General features: G+C 34.8%; 1 protein-coding gene across 2 annotated transcripts in view; it reads left to right on the forward strand.

Annotated features, from left to right (window-relative positions):
- The window catches only part of LOC150100412 (vacuolar protein sorting-associated protein 33B-like), a 257,234-nt gene that overhangs the window by 90,357 nt on the left and 150,525 nt on the right, over window positions 1–16,352 (forward strand). For both annotated transcript variants that reach the window (XM_090402344.1, XM_090402342.1), the window contains exon 13: window positions 13,403–13,467. In XM_090402344.1, coding sequence (XP_090258470.1) covers window positions 13,403–13,467 — 65 coding nt within the window. The remainder of the gene's footprint in view (window positions 1–13,402; window positions 13,468–16,352) is intronic.

Below are 16,352 nucleotides of genomic sequence, written 5' to 3' on the forward strand. Positions count from 1 at the left end.
AGCAGTGAGAGAACCACACTAGGAAATTTTCAAGAGGAACGCAAAGAGGAGTACATATCGAGATTTGAGGTAAAAAAAAGCCATCAAAAACTTGAAATGTGGAAAGGCAGCTGGAGTAGATGAAATCTGACCAGAAATCCTTAAATCTGGAGGTATAAAAATTTTTCAGTTTAGTTGCACTGCATATATCAGAGAGCCTGGGTTGATTGTTGATTTCCAGATGATTGGAGTAGAGCTCTCATGGTTTCCATCCATGAGAAAGGGAATGTGGGAATTACAGAGCAATTTCTCTACTAAGTGTTTCAGGTAAGATTTATGTAAGCATACTTGAAAAAAGTTGACCAAAATTATGGAAAAGAAACTTGGATAAGAACAAGCTGGATTCAGCTCAAACAGAGGTTGTCAAGATTAGATTTTCACCTTACAACAAATAGTTGAGAAATTGTGGGAATATAACAAGGATCTGTATTTGAGTTTTGTAGACCTAGAAATGGCATACGACAAGGTATCCAGAGAAAAGCTTTTCAAAACACTACAATTACACAGGGTTAGAACATTATATATAATATAGAAGTACAGACCAGTAGCCTATATTTAAGTTGTAGTTCAGCAGTTAGAATTGAAGGAAATACAGGAAGATGGTTTGATATAAAATCAGGTAAGACAAGGATGCAAATTATCTCCACTCGTAATCATCTACAGTAGCAAACAAATTGATAAAACACACATTTTGAAGAAAAATTTTAAAATTCGCTTAGGCATGGGCTCTACCAACTTAGAACACATTTTTCTTATTTCTGCATCTCAAGACCAAACTTTCATAATGGATTGTATTAAGTTATCCTTTTTGTATCACAATTTAATTTTCCAAGTCTATTTTTCACTGTGGCTCACAAGTTTTCTATTGGCTCTATTGACATTAATCCAATAGAAAACTTGGTCACTGAAGCAATTTGATGTGAATTTTTAAGGAACTCTTTCATTTTTTTTTTTTTTTTTTTTTTTTGAAGTGTGGCATGGAGCAAAATCCTGTTGGAAAATGAGTTCTTATTCTTTCTGGATCTGTGGGACTACTCTTTTCTCCAATATTTTTATGTATTGGCCACTTTTCATCATATTGTCAGCACAAGTGATCCTGAGCCATCATGTGTAAAACAACCCCAGAACATCTTTTTAGCTGGGTGTATAAGAGCTTGTTGAAGGTGGGCAGAAGACGTCTTCTAATTTGCAAACATAAGATACTCACAGCTCTTGGACAAAGAAATGGCTCTCATTTGAGCCATTTCTTTGTCCAATCCAATCTTTGTACACTTTTGTCCTGGAATCTCTTTTTCTGCATGGCCTTCCTCAACAATTGTTTCTTTTTTTGTTCTGTGGACAGTCGTCCCTGCTTCCGACAATCTTCAACGGACGCATGCCAAAAATATTAATCTTACGAACTGCCAAATCTCTCTTTAAGTCTATCAGATAATTTTGGATTCATTTTGGTTTTCCTAATTAGTAAACGATCTTGACTAAGTGTAGTTTCCTTTTTTTTACCCACATTTTTCTTTTCTGCCAAGATAAAAGGTACCCATCTCCCTAAACCTCTTTGAAATCACATTAACTGTACCCAAATCAACACCATACTCATTGGCAATTTGTCTTTGAGTCATGGATGTGTGCTGAGAAAGAAAGCAAAATGAATAAAAACACTATAAATGTCAATTTGTTTACACTATTAAAAATGCATAATACTATTGTTGGATCGTACATCCTGGTTTTGAATCCGCCATCTTGATGTAAAGTTGTTCTTAATAAAATCAATTAATTGCTGGTTGATTACTAATCAAAATATAGGGAAATGTATATTTATACTGTGCCACCCTATATTTAGATTAGCCTAAGCAGAATAGTAGAATCAATCTTCAATTAATTCAGCAGTCTCATTAATCATTCAGGCCGAATTTAATATATTACACTTAAGGCTCCCGCAAGATCTGAACTTTTTATGAACGGTGCAATGAAAAAGAATCAGGCACACACAATATTGAAATCAATAAAACAAAACATTTAATACAAGGTTATATGACAAGTACATAAATTTTAACTCTGAAAATAAGATTATACAAATAACTTAGTCCTTCAGGTCAATACATTCACATAGAATCAAACATCAGATCTTCAAATAATAAATTCATAGTTCTCCTAATAATAAAAATTATTCGTACAGTTCAAAACTTCAGAATTTCTTAGTAAATAAATTTACTGGTATCACTCAGTTGGTAAACTCAGCGAAACGCCACAGTAAATGTTACGATATTCAAGATGGAACTTTCACTTAAATCTTTGCACTGAAATAAATTAAGATATGACTGTTCTTACCAGGATTAATCCTTAGCACATCAGATTCAATGTGAGCACAATTCAAAACTACATTCACTTATTACTCCGAAGCAACACTATTCAAAAGAATTCTTCACGGAGATAACTGAATTATTATTTATCGCGCTACACAAATCTTGACAGACTTGCTATAAGGCAGAATAACTGTTCCATGTTTATTACTGTATAACAAATTGAGCTTTGCACAATCCTTCTTCAAAGCGATATAGGAATATGTAGTAATTCTGGAACTTAGTGAAATTATTCTGAATTTCCTATTAATCTTCCAGTCTTTTGTTAATCCTATTACGGCACTAAATTCCTATTACTGCCACCGCTGACTTTACTCTCAGCTACCTATAGTTTTCTCCTCGTCTCCATAGTGTTCTGAATGCTCCTGCCCTTCAGTCCTTGTTTACTTTCACCGTTCATATACCTTCCTTCTTCCCTCCTAAAGTTGTTCTCTAGTCCAACTCATATTAATTCCTTACTTCCAATTACTGCAGCTCGCGCGTTCTGTCTCCATGCCAACGAACAAAACAAAACATAAGCATTACATAAGATTATACCTTTACACTCAGTAATGAAAAATAATAATAAAAAATATTACAGTTACTTAATTTTTCCTTCACTTTCATTTACAAATATAATAAATAAAACATATATTACAGTTCACATAAGACACATAAAAGTTACATACATAGAATTTCTCATATTATTGAGGGAATAAAGTAATAAAATAAATGGCATTTACTACAGAGTCCTTCCATCATCATGACATACCTAAAAATTATATAATTAAATAACCGATAAAATTCAAGGAAAATACACGAATAATAAATCTTAAGCAAGAGACTCTTCTTCTTCTTCTACAGCTTCTCCCACTTAAGTGGGGTCACTGTTTGCTATGAGTCTCCTCCACACCTTCCTGTCTTGGGCTGTCACCACATCCAAGTTCTTCATCTTCAAATCCTCTTCTACCAGCTCCCTCCATCTCTTCTTTGGCCGCCCACGCTTCCGCCTTCCTTGCACATCCATCTGCATGACCCTTCTTCCCACATATTCGTCCTCCCTCCTCATCACATGACCAAACCATCTCAACCTTGCCTCCTGTATTTTCGCTCCTAAGTTCGTAACTTTCACTGTTCCCCTGACATAGTCATTTCTCAGATGATCCTTTCTGGTCACACCGCACATCCACCTAAGCATTCTCATCTCTGCTACTTCCATCCTGCTGATGTTATTTTTCCTCAGGGCCACAGTTTCTATAGCATATGTCATAGCTGGCCTCACTACTGTCCTATAAATTTTGCCTTTCAGATTGATCGGCACCCTCTTATCGCATAACACTCCAGCCATCTCCCTCCAGTTCCTCCAACCCGCTTGTATCCTGCATCCCACTTCCTTCTCAGCTCCTCCATCTTCTTCCACTGTTGAACCTAAGTATCTAAAGTCTCTCACCTTCCTGATGACATTTCCTTCCAGCTCCAGATCTGTCTCCTGGCCACCGCCCACTGCGCAACACATATACTCTGTCTTACTTCTGCTCAGTCTCATACCTCTCTCTTCCAGTACTTTTCTCCATCTTTCCAGTTTAGTTTCCGCTTCTTCTCTTGAATCTACACACAGCAAGATGTCATCTGCGTACAACATTGTCCAAGGTGCATCTTCTCTCACCTCCTCTGTTACCACCTCCATCACAATATTAAACAGAAACGGACTTAATGCTGACCCTTGATGTAAGCCAACTGTTACTTGAAAACTTTCTGTCTGTCCCAAACAGGTCCGAACACTTGTCTTCACATTTCTGTACATTTCCTGCACCAACCTGACATATTTCTCCAGAACCTTCTTCTCCCTTAGACACCTCCAGACTTCTTGCCTTGGCACTCTATCGTATGCTTTCTCCAGATCAATAAATACCAGATGTAGCTCCCTTTGTTTCTCTCGATATTTTTCCATCATCTGTCGTAACCCAAAGATAGCATCTGATGTTGATCTACCAGGCATGAAGCCAAATTGTTCCTTTGCAATCTCCACCTTCTCCCTCAATCTACCATCAAGAACCCTTTCTAGAATCTTCATTGTGTGGGACATCAACTTTATTCCTCTGTAATTTTTACAGTCTTGTGCATCCCCTTTACCCTTGTAGATGGGAACATGAGTACTATCCCTCCATTCCTCGGGTATATTTTCCTGTTGGCAAACTTTCATGAACAGGTCCCACAGCAGGTCAATTCCCTCTTCCCCCAGTGCCTTCCATGCCTCCACTGGAATTCTGTCGGGGGCCCACCGCTTTTCCATTCCTCATCCTCTTCATGGCCTCCATCACTTCCATTCTACTGATGTTCTGCACCATCCCCTCAGAAGGCTGCCCATCTCCTCTGTGAGTCCTTGCATTTTCCTCATTCAAAAGTCCCTCAAAGTATATTTTCCATCTGTTTCTTATGTCCACATCCCTCCATAATACTCTTCCTTCAGCATCTTTGATCTGCCTCACATGTAAGATGTCCTTAGCTGCTTTATTTCTACATTTCGCTAGTTGGTAAATTTTTCTCTGTCCTTCCTTTGTTTCTAATTGATCATACAGATCTTGATATGCCATGGCCTTCGCCTGTGCCACAACTCTCTTGGCTTCTTGCTTTCTCTCTTTGTACACCTCTCTGTCCTCTTCCACTCTTGACTCATCCCACTTCTGCTTTACCTTCCTCTTAGCTGTCACTGCCACTTGTACATCATTATTCCACCACCAACCCTCCTTCTACTCTCTAATCTTTCCAGATGTCTCACCAAGCACCTCGATTGCACAGCTCAGGATTACTTTTGAATTATGTTTCCACCAATCTTGTACACTTTCCAGTCCATCCGAAATCCTCTCTAACACTCTCTCCCTGAAACAATTCCTCACACTCTCCTCTTTTAAGCGAAACCACTTAATTGTCTTCATCCCATGGCAACCAGAAGTTCTTATCTTCGATCTTATTTTAAAGTATGCGCACAGCAGTCGGTGTTGTTGTGCTACTTGATCTGTTGGAATTACTTTACAATTTGTCACAACCTTAAGATGTTTTCTTCTAGTCAATTTGTGAGCTGTTGTTACCACTTCTAAATGTTATTCTAAATGTTCTTCCCTCTTGAAGAAAAACGAGTTCACAATTGCCAGATCAAACGCTACTGCAAAGTCCACAACCCTCTCTCCTTCCTGGTTCATCATTCCCACTCCGTGGCCACCATGCACCCTTTCACAGTCTCTATTCTGTCTTCCTATGTGCCCGTTCAAGTCTCCTCCGACAATCACCATCTCATTTTCTTCCAATTCCCTCATTTCTTCATCTAACACGTTCCAGAACTCATCTTTTTCCTCTGCTGTACAACCAACTTGCGGGGCATATACACATAATACGACCACCCGCTCTTCTCCAAGACCCAATTTCATTCGCATGATCCTGTCGTTCCTTCTACCCACGTCCAGTACTTCACCCTTCATTCTGCCACACACCACAATTCCTACACCATTTCTTCCCTCGTTATTCGCTCCAGAGTAGAACAATTTATATCCATCTCCCAGTTCCTTTGCCTTTCCCCCTTTCCACCTTGTCTCCTGCACACGTAAAATGTCCATTAAGCAAGAGACTAACAAATAATATATAAACATGTCTTGCTTAGGATGTGGCAGATTATGTTAAATGTGAATGAAGAATAAAAACATACAAAATAATTTCATTCACAGTTTAACACTATTAATAAATATCATAGAGACAGTTAAAACATAGCACTTAACCAAAATAGTGAACTGAAAAAACAGAAATCCAACCAAAACCAGAAACCTGACAAAAATTGGCTTGTTCGGATTAATTTGTTCACTAATAATGTGTGTGTACATCACATTATTAAGTGGCATTAGACAGAATATTAGAATCGTAGATATCAAACTTAGTTCTTTACTTTATGCAGATGATGTACTTCTAAACACAAGTAATGCAAGTCTCCTGGATTCTCTAACTAAATTGAATAACAGTTCAGTATAATTATTCCAGTTTTGTGACCACATGTTTATTAAAGAAAACTGCGTTTAAAACTAAACAAGTACTAAAAACAACACCCGACAAGTTTTGTTAGTCGTCAGACTAACATCTTCAGGGGTAAAGAGAACTAAAAGTTTAAAGCACAAACTGCTATAAATTATGAAAATTAGTTCATTTGTTGGTATTGTGAACATCTAAACATGTTCTGTGAACAGTTTGTTAAAAATCTGTGAACAGTTCGTTAAAAAACCGAATAACAGATCTATACAACCGTTATTGTGTGTTAGTTGGAGACAATGCTATTTGTTGTCGTGTTCTGTGGTTCACACTCACTCTGTCTGAGGTCTGAAATTGGTAAATTTTTAATAAACGATGCCCAAACTTGATTTAAAATCAAACCTTGGTTTTTGTTGCATTGCGTAGGAATTTTAATCATATTTCTGCCTCTTTGAATTTTCTTGTGAAACAGTTCTTATCTATGTAGGACAGTTTGTTCTATCCCAGAGTACGTTATGACCGGTAGAGGGTGTGTGAAATGCCAATCTCGATTAATGTTCTCTCTTATTTTGTACATCCTTTTGATGTTCGCTCATGCGGGATTTCTCCCTATCTTCCCGTCTGGCCCACATAGCAGATGCCACAGGAACAGTGAATATTATATTATAAACCCCTGATTTTTTCATTGGGTGATGTGGAGGTTTCGGAGGATGAAGAGATCTTAATATTTTTTGAAGTGGCAGGAAAGTCACTTGTATGTTGTATTTGTAGAGAAGTTTGGCTAATTTATATGTTCCATTCTTAATATAAGGAACGGTGACTGTGTTCTTGAAATCTTGTTTAAGTTTCTTGTAGGTGCTGTATTGAGCATTTCCTTAATTAACTTAGTATTGAAACCATTCAGTTGTAGGATCTGTGTTAAGTATTGTATTTCTTCTTTCTGTTTTTCTTCTGTACTGGGGATGTTGTATGCTTTATCCCTTAAGGTTTTTATTAGGCCTATTTTTTGCTTGTAATGTGATGTGAAGTAGTGTGCATAAATCTTCCTGTATTTGTTGGTTTTCTATAGATGGAGAATGATAATCTGTTTTTTCTTTCATTTATTTCTATAAGGATGTCTAGGAAAGGAAGTTTTTTATTTTCTTCTAGTTCCAGAGTGAATTTTATGTTAGGATGTAAGTTATTAAGATAGTCTTGAAATATAGTTAGTTCTAGTGCTGTTCCTGACCAAATGATGAAGATATCCACATAGTGGAGCCATATTTTTTTTTTTTTTTTGTGCCAGTTTTGTAAAGCATTATTTTCAAAATTTTCCATGTAGAGGTTTGCTAGAGCTGGTGAGAGGGGGTGAACCATTGCTAGTCCTTCTTTTTGTTCCCAGAGTTTGTCTTGGTAAAGGAAGGACGTGTTTTTATGTAATGTTTGTAGAGCTGTACAATGTCCAATGGGAAGAGATTTTCTAGGATGTTTACTGTTTCATTTCTTGGAATCTTTGTGAAAAGGCTGACTACATCTAAACTCGCTAATATGTCTGAAGGATCTATGTATATATCTTTTACTTTTTCTATGAGGTCTGTGCTGTTCTTAATGAATGAGGTGTTTTTCCTTTATGTGATAAAATCAAGTTTGTAAGGTGTTTTGCCTGAGGTAGGAGAGTCCCTTCCGTCCACTATTGGTCTTAGTGGTATATCTTTTTTATGAATTTTAGGGAATCCATAATTCTAATCAGGCACTAGTGGGTGTTTGGATTGTAGATTTCTTTTGAGTTCCTCAGACCAATTTGGTATATTCTTGATAAGTTCATTGGTTTTGTTGCGAGTGCTCCAAGTGGGGTCTCTGTTGCTGTGTAGATATCGGAATTTTCAAGAAGGCTTTTCATTTTGTTGTTATAATCTTCTGAGTTTAAAATCACTGTTGTATTGCCTTTGTCTGTTTATATTATGACTGTTTTTGTCTGATTTGAGTTTATTAAGGGCTGTGATTTCTGTTTTTGTAGGTTTTTTGGTGGTAATTTGCAATTCAATAGTAATGCTGCACTTTGAATGCAGATCAGATCTGCTATATTAGATGTTCATAATACCAACAAATGAACTAATTTTCATAATTTCTAGTAGTTTGTGCTTTAAACTTTTAGTTCTTTTTACCCCTGAAGATGTTTGTCTGACAATTAACGAAACTTGTCGGGTGTTGTTTTCAGTACTTGTTTAGTTTTAAAAAGTTTTCTTTAATAAACATGTGGTCATAAAACCGGAATAATTATATTGAACTTCTTAACCACAGAAACCTCTGAGGAATATTGAATAACAACAAATTTGACATGAAAATCAGCAATAAAAAAGACCAAACTATGACAATAGGCAAACCTTCAAATGCAGTCTCAGTGGAGAGCCTATAGAACAAGTAAAATATTTCAGCTGTTTAGGCACGGTTTTTAGTGAGGATGGCAAATTAAATTTGGAAATAAACAACAGAATAAGCAAAGCTTGTATGGTTGGGAACCAGTTGAATATGGAATAAGAGAGAGAGCCCAAAACACTGAACTAGCAGTATACAAGATGGTGGTCAAACATCTTGTAAACTTTTAAGCTATGGATCTGAGAGTTCGGTTAGAAATAAAGCATTTGATCAAGGATTAGAAACCACAGTCATGAGAATTCTGAGAAAGATTAGGGAAATGAATAGATAGCATCAGTGACATAATCATATTTAAAAATGAAGATCAGAAGGAACTTGGGATTGTTTACATTTAAGAATGTGTGAGTAGGGCTAATCTAAGATAATATTGTCACTTAAACAGAATGGGAGAGGGAAGTTTAGCAAAACAAGTGTTGATGTCAAGATGGCAGAACAAAGACCCAGAGGAAGACTAAGATCTGGGTGGATTGATTGTCAGAAGTGCCTTAGAAGAATGAAATGACAAGAATGATATGACAGTATTGGAGTGCTGACAAGTAATAGACTAATTTGAAGAGAAATTGTTGTTAGGTGATTGTTAATAATAGAAATTTCATGTAGTGTTGTCACAGTAGCCTTGACCACCCCTTGAGGGTACATATCAGGAAACTGATTATGATAAATGAAATTATTTTTATGGCAAATATTTTACTATAATTAAAGCCAGTTGTTTAAGTTTATCTATGTCAATAATTTTGCTATTCAATAAACGAAAACATGTATTTTGTCTTATGTACCTACTCATTTTAAACTCTCAGTATGCAACCTAATGTTCCACTTTTAGTGCTACTGTACTCATTTCATTTATAGAATTGCTATAAAAAATATAATTATAGCATTGTAATGAATCATACAGACAGTAAAATTTAATAACCATAAGAAAAACTATCTTGTAAACTTTTAGCCTATTTTTTGTGAATTTTTTTAGATTTATTTCATAAGTAATAAAGGAACCTATTACTTTTAATTTCTTTGTAAAGCCATACATAACGAGTATGAATGAATTTTGATAAAATTTGAAAGAATCATTACTATAATTCAAGTGAAATATGAGTATTGGTCCATAATCATATTATTATTTTCTTTTTTTTTTTTAAATTTAATATGAATCCTGTACACAAAAAGTTTTAAACCTGCACATTCAGTACTGTAAAATTGGCTAAATTATCAGATAATTGAGAAGACCTGTGTCAATGAAATTTTGTTGAGGAACTTTAAGGTTCCTTAAGGATATTGATAGAAGAAAGTTAAAATACTTACGAACATTGGAAGATTGGAAGGACTTCTCAGAACAGTAATAGAAGGTAAAGTTCCTGGAAAAAGAGGAAGGGATGGACCATCAATAAGATGGATGGTGTGTGTGTGTGTTGAGTGACTGATTTTCATAGAGGCTGAAGCCTCCAGAAAAGCATACAACAGGACCACATAGCAAGGACTTGTATGTGGTCCTGTTGTATGGCAATCGCTGAGCGTTGGAGTGACCATACGACATCTGTGGATATCCAATGAACTGATGATGCAAGGCTTCTTTAAAGGATTATTTTCCCTATATATGAGATTATACACTATATGCATAATATTTATATCAGATAGTTTATAAGCTCTCTGACCTGCTTCCACATGATTATAATTAGATAAAATATACAGAATATTAATCACATAATTCAGCAGATGAAACACCCTAGCTTCCAGTAAAGCAACAATTATATGAAAAATGTTAAAAAAATAAAGAAAAAAAATATATATGATGTTAAATGTGAGCATCATTGTTGATGTATGTGGCTTTTATATCTCATATCTGCTAAGTTAAACTCATTAATAAGAGCAGACCACATGTGGTCAAGTAATAAAGCCTGGTTCCTTATTGCACCGTGTGTGTGTGTGTGAACAAATCATTTTTGACACTTCTTTGAACCTGCGTATTATAACTATTATATATAAGATGTTAAGGATTTTGATTCTTCCTACTGTTGTGTTTCTCCTTGAGAAACATGACATTAGGAAGAACATGTTCACACATTTGGATTTCTTCCCAACAACTCTTCTGAATTTCAGATTTCACAAGTGCAGTGTATTTTGAAATCCAGGCTTCTTTAATGGCAAGTGATTTTGCTTTATTTTAATGGCAAATAATTTTGCTTTAACTACCCTTCCATTTTATGGAATGGTGGTTAAAGCAAAATTTAACTTGTTAACTTTTGCTTTAACCAAAAAAAACTTGTTAACTTGTTTATAGGAAGAACAATAACTTTCGCATTGCATTATTTTAGGACCTAGACTATTCTGTTAGTCATGTTTGCGTAAGCTCAAGATGTTCCCTTTGTAATTGTTATTTTTTGCTATTAGATTTCTCTAATCTTGAGGTAGATAGTTTTGACTTATTGAATTATAATCATTTTTAATTAGGATATTCTTTAATAATAAATGATACCAAAGTTTTCAGATTGAAATGATAAAAACAAGATTTCTTAAATGGAAAGCATTTATTGAATTGTATTTTTTTATGTGATTCCCACTCTTGAAGGTTGTGAACCTATAGCACATTAGTATTGCAGATGCAATAATTTTAATAAGTATAATGCAACTCACCACTACCTCTTTACTATGCGAGGAAACTCACGTGAATGAGGAAGAAGTACTAGAGCTGATGCACAAACTGAAGAAGAATTCTGCAATAGGAACTAATGGGATATCTGCATGGATGCTAAAGGAGTGTTCAGCTGAACTGGCTTTTCCCTTCACCAACTTATATAACTTGAGTCTCAGAACAAGAAAGATTCCACAGGAGTGGAAAGAATGTATGATAATCCCATTGCACAAGGGTGGTGTAAAGAATGACATATATCCAACTATTGACCAATCAGTATTCTCGGGAGTAATGTTGATGATTTTGGAAAAGTTTGTTAGGGCTCCCACTCAGAAATGGGTTGACAGTAAATCTCTACTTTGCGATGAACAGCAGGGGTTTACTAAAGGAAGGTCATGTTTTAGCGACTTGCTCACATTCTATAATAATGTTATCACTGAGTTAGACAAGGAGAAATGGATACGCTTTGATACTTTTGGATTTTTCTAAGGCTTCTGACAGAATACAGCATGAAAGACTGTTGTATAAATTGGAGAATATGGGAATGGATTATAAACTATTGGCATGGATAAAAGGATGGCTGATTGACAGAAATCAAAAATCATATATGGAGGAAGTGAATCTGCAAGATTCAAGGTAACCAGTGGTTGCCTCAAGGATCAGTCCTTGGCCTATTGTTATTCAGTCTGTACATTGATGACATTAGGAAGGATTTGACATGTGACATACAGCTATTTGCTGAAGATGCAGGTACCTGTGGCATGACCATAAACAACAAATTACAAGATAACCACAGTAATTAACTTTAATGAAATGAATGTACAGATATATCGTACCAAAAAAGAACAGTACATCAAAAAAAACAAGACTTTTTGTGGTTATGAGACCATTGGTTCTTTAATTAGTATAATCCCGCCTACTAGTTTCGCGGGAACTCGTTTTTTCAGTATTTTATGACCAAATATGTATAATTAATAACAGTACATCATCAGTGCATAGAAATAAGCAAATCAAAGTAACGGGAATACAAGGTACATACAGCAATTGGTTTACCAATTAAAAACTTGTCGCATGCTAGAAATTAATATATTAATAAATAATATTGTTAAAACTATTTTGGATGGTTATATAAAATGAGAATCTCCTAAACTTTCCTTGAAAAGGCGTTCATATTTAAAACTTTTAAAAAGTTTTTTGTAAAGTATGTACTTTGGCATGATTAGATATCGAATGTCATATGTGGGTGGGAATATGCTTGAAGAAACTGATGAAGCTAGTGATCTTGGAGTTTTAATAGACAGGAAGTTGAAGTTTGAGAGTTGTATAGCAAAAATTTAAATACAACTCAGAGAATAATGGCAATGCTGAAATGAACCTTGACATGTAAAGATAAGGAAGTAATTTTTGCCTCTTTACAAGGCCTTGATAAAACTTCACTTGGACTATTGTGCATAAGTCTGGTCTTCTGGTTTCTTTCATATCAGGATTGTGGAATACTGATTATGAATCAGATTGAAAATTTGTAGGCTGCAGACACTAGCAAACAGGAGAAAGAGGAATAATATGATTGAGACTTAAAAATTTCTTGAAAGGATTATAAAGAATTTTAGGAGATGGAATATTTCATTTGGAGGGTGGGGGAAGGGACACAAGGCGACCATGGAAGTTGAGAATAAATGCCGCTAAGAAGGGGGTTATGGCTTGAATTTACTCTCATAGAGTAGTGCCTGATTGGAATGAATTGCCTTTGGATGTTATGCGTGCAAGTAGCGTTGAATGAATCCAAGTACAGGTATGACAGCTGGTGTGAATAGTATGGGCCTCCCTTGATAAGTTCCTGACTCCCAGGAGGTCTCTCTTAATAATAGTAATAATTAACAGATTTTAGATACATTGTCATAAATAATAATGATGAATATGAGTTTCAGAATAACATCAACATTGAAAAAAATATATTTAAATTTGTTTGTGATAGATTTGCTTGAAAGTGTAGAAGTGACTGAAGGTACTAATTATATTGAAGAGACAATTAACAGACAGGTGAGATTAGATTTTATTTATGTACTATATATATTCAAGACAGTATTTACTAATATGTATTTAGTACATATTATAAGATCGACATTCATACTTAAATATTAACCAGAATGTGTAGGAAATATATAGGAAAAGGAATATAAATAGAGAGGGGAAGAAATATATTACACACACATTACAGCACTAATGAAAATTCTATAAAGTTTATATGAAATATAAAAGAAATGTTTGCTACATTTGAAATTTACATTGTTTTTCTAGCACAAAAGGTACCAGAAATTACTACGAAGTAAATACATAAATCCCTGTATTTATGTAGGCCTATGAATGCCTTTCGTTTCACTGAATCTTTTTTGGTTTCCTGTAGCATTCTTTAATTACATTAATAAAAAAAAATATACATTCAAACATTTCCTGTATTTTTTCCCCCCATTACTGAAATCTACCTGTGTTACCACACCACTTGAAAAATGCTTGCATAGATCCAAGGAAACAAAATTGACAAGAATGTGTTAGCCTCTCTCAAGAAAAAATCCAGTAATATTTTAATGCCGAAAAATGTTTGGTTTAAATATAAATGGAAAACTTCATGAACCTAGAAAATGTTGTGTGCTCACTACATGATCAAGAAACATAAATACAGAGATTTTCTAAGCTAGGAGTTATTTTTTTCTTAATCCTCATACAGTTGAGTGAGTTCTTCCTAGCAGTTTTGTTCCATACCAAGAAGTCCATCTCTTCCTTTTATTTCCAGTTGTTCTCTCCTAAGGATTCATATGCTGCTTGTTTAATATATAATTTTTAAAGATTTTTCCAACTTTGATAATTTCATTTAAATAAACTGCTTTGGCTAATCTCTTCTTTTATTCTTTGTTGATGTAGGGTTTTACTATTTGCTTTAATAGTTCAACCTTAAAACTTTATTTTCTATAATTTGTAATCTGTAGGTGACTTTTTTTCTCTCTCCCAGAATTGTAATTTACCAATAAGTAATGCATGGTCAGTTCCTATATTAACTGAAGCTAAAACTCAGATATCAATCATTTCTTCAGGCCTAATGTTTCTATTACTTATTATTCAGTCTATTGTGGATAAGTAACTTATCCACAGTATAATAATAATAAAAATAATCTAAGGTATTTCTCCATGTTATTTTATTAAATTAAAAGCAAAGCTGCTTTGGCAGTGGAGCAGTCCCTTTATCACATCTAGTCTGAAAGTGATATAATTTAATAAAATTTATTTAATTGAAGAAGGATTATTAATTTGACAAATCTGTGTGCATTTTGTGAAGGTAAATATATATGATAGTATATAATTTGGTACACGTTCAGAGCTGAGACAGTATATAATTAGAAGTGCTGAACATAAGGAACTGATAATTGAGTGTAGAGGGATACATATCAGATAGCTGAAAAACTTAAATAAAACCAATAATGAAAGAATAAGTTATTCAAACTATGAACTTAAAAGAACTGAAAAAGAATAAAAGGAACAAGAAACTGGTTATATACATGGCCAGCTAGCAACAGGGCAGGTGCTGCCATTTTGTTTAAAACATCAAGAACTTGTTGCATGTGTTTAATGAAACAATGTATTAAGAGCTTTTAATATTAAAAGGAATAATATATTATGTTATTAAAAGCAAGCATTTAATACATTCTTTATATAGAACTGTAATAATTTAGTTTGATAACTAGGATCATCATGAATTCAGAATACTTTCAGAGTGCACAAAACATGCTTTCCTGGTGGAACAATGAAGCAAATAACCAATTGCAGAAAAGGAAATACAGTGGTACCTCAACTTACGAACCGCTCGACATACGAACTTTTTTTCATGTCCCATTTTGAAGATTTTTTTTAGGTTTGTATTTATTATGTGTACTGTATGTATTTCTTTTTATAAGTGACCTATTTTATTATAGCTTCACGTTTATTTTCTGAATAATCTACCAGATAAGCATCATTTCACTGATCAGCTTATTATTTTCAACATGGAGCCAAAGAAAAAAGAAAAAGAAAATCACAATAGAAATTAAGAAAGAGATTGTGGAAAAATATGAGAAAGGAGTCAGGCAAAGTGAGCTGTGTGACTTGTCCAAGTCACACAGATCACTTTGTCAAGCTGTATCACTTGTCAAGCTGTATGACTTGTCCAAATCAACCATAGCTACAATTGTCAAGAAAGCAGATTTTTATAAGGAACTGGATGTAGCCAAAGGAGTATCTATCATGTCATCTCGAAAAAATAAAGTTATGGAAGAAATGGAAGCTTTACTACTAATCTAGATTAATGACATGCAACTGAAAGGAGATAAGTGTATCTCAAAACATCTGTTTACAAGCTCAAACTATTTACAAAGATCTTTCGCAGAACTTGCCATCCACTAGCAGTAGCAAAGACATCGGCGAAGAGTTAAAAGCTAGCCAAGGATGGTTTGAGAAATTCAAAACAGAATCCATAGTGTTGTTAAACATGGAGAAGGTGCTAGTGCTGACAAAGAAGTCGCTGAAAGGTTCATCAAGGAATTTTAGAAACTGATGGAGTCAGAAGGTTACAGACCAGAACAAATTTTCAACTGCAATGAAACTGGTCTTTTCTGGAAGAAAATGCCTAAGAGAATGTTCATCACTAAGGAGGAAATGGCATTGCCAGGACACAAGCCAATGAAAGACAGACTAACTTTGCTTTTTTGTGCCAATGCCAGTGGTGACCTGAAGATAAAACCTCTGTTGGTTTACCACTCTGAAAATCCTAGAGTCTTTAAAAAAGCAGAAAGTTAACAGGCACAACCTCAGTGTTATGTGGAGAGGTAACAGCAGAGCCTGAGTAACCAGGCAATTCTTCTGTGAGTGGATGACAGAGGTCTTTGCTCCCACAGTGA

Source organism: Typopeltis vanoorti, chromosome 13, assembly GCF_054136105.1.
Source record: "Typopeltis vanoorti isolate ZY-2024b chromosome 13, IOZ_Tvanoo_1.0, whole genome shotgun sequence".
NCBI lineage: Eukaryota > Metazoa > Arthropoda > Arachnida > Uropygi > Thelyphonidae > Typopeltis > Typopeltis vanoorti.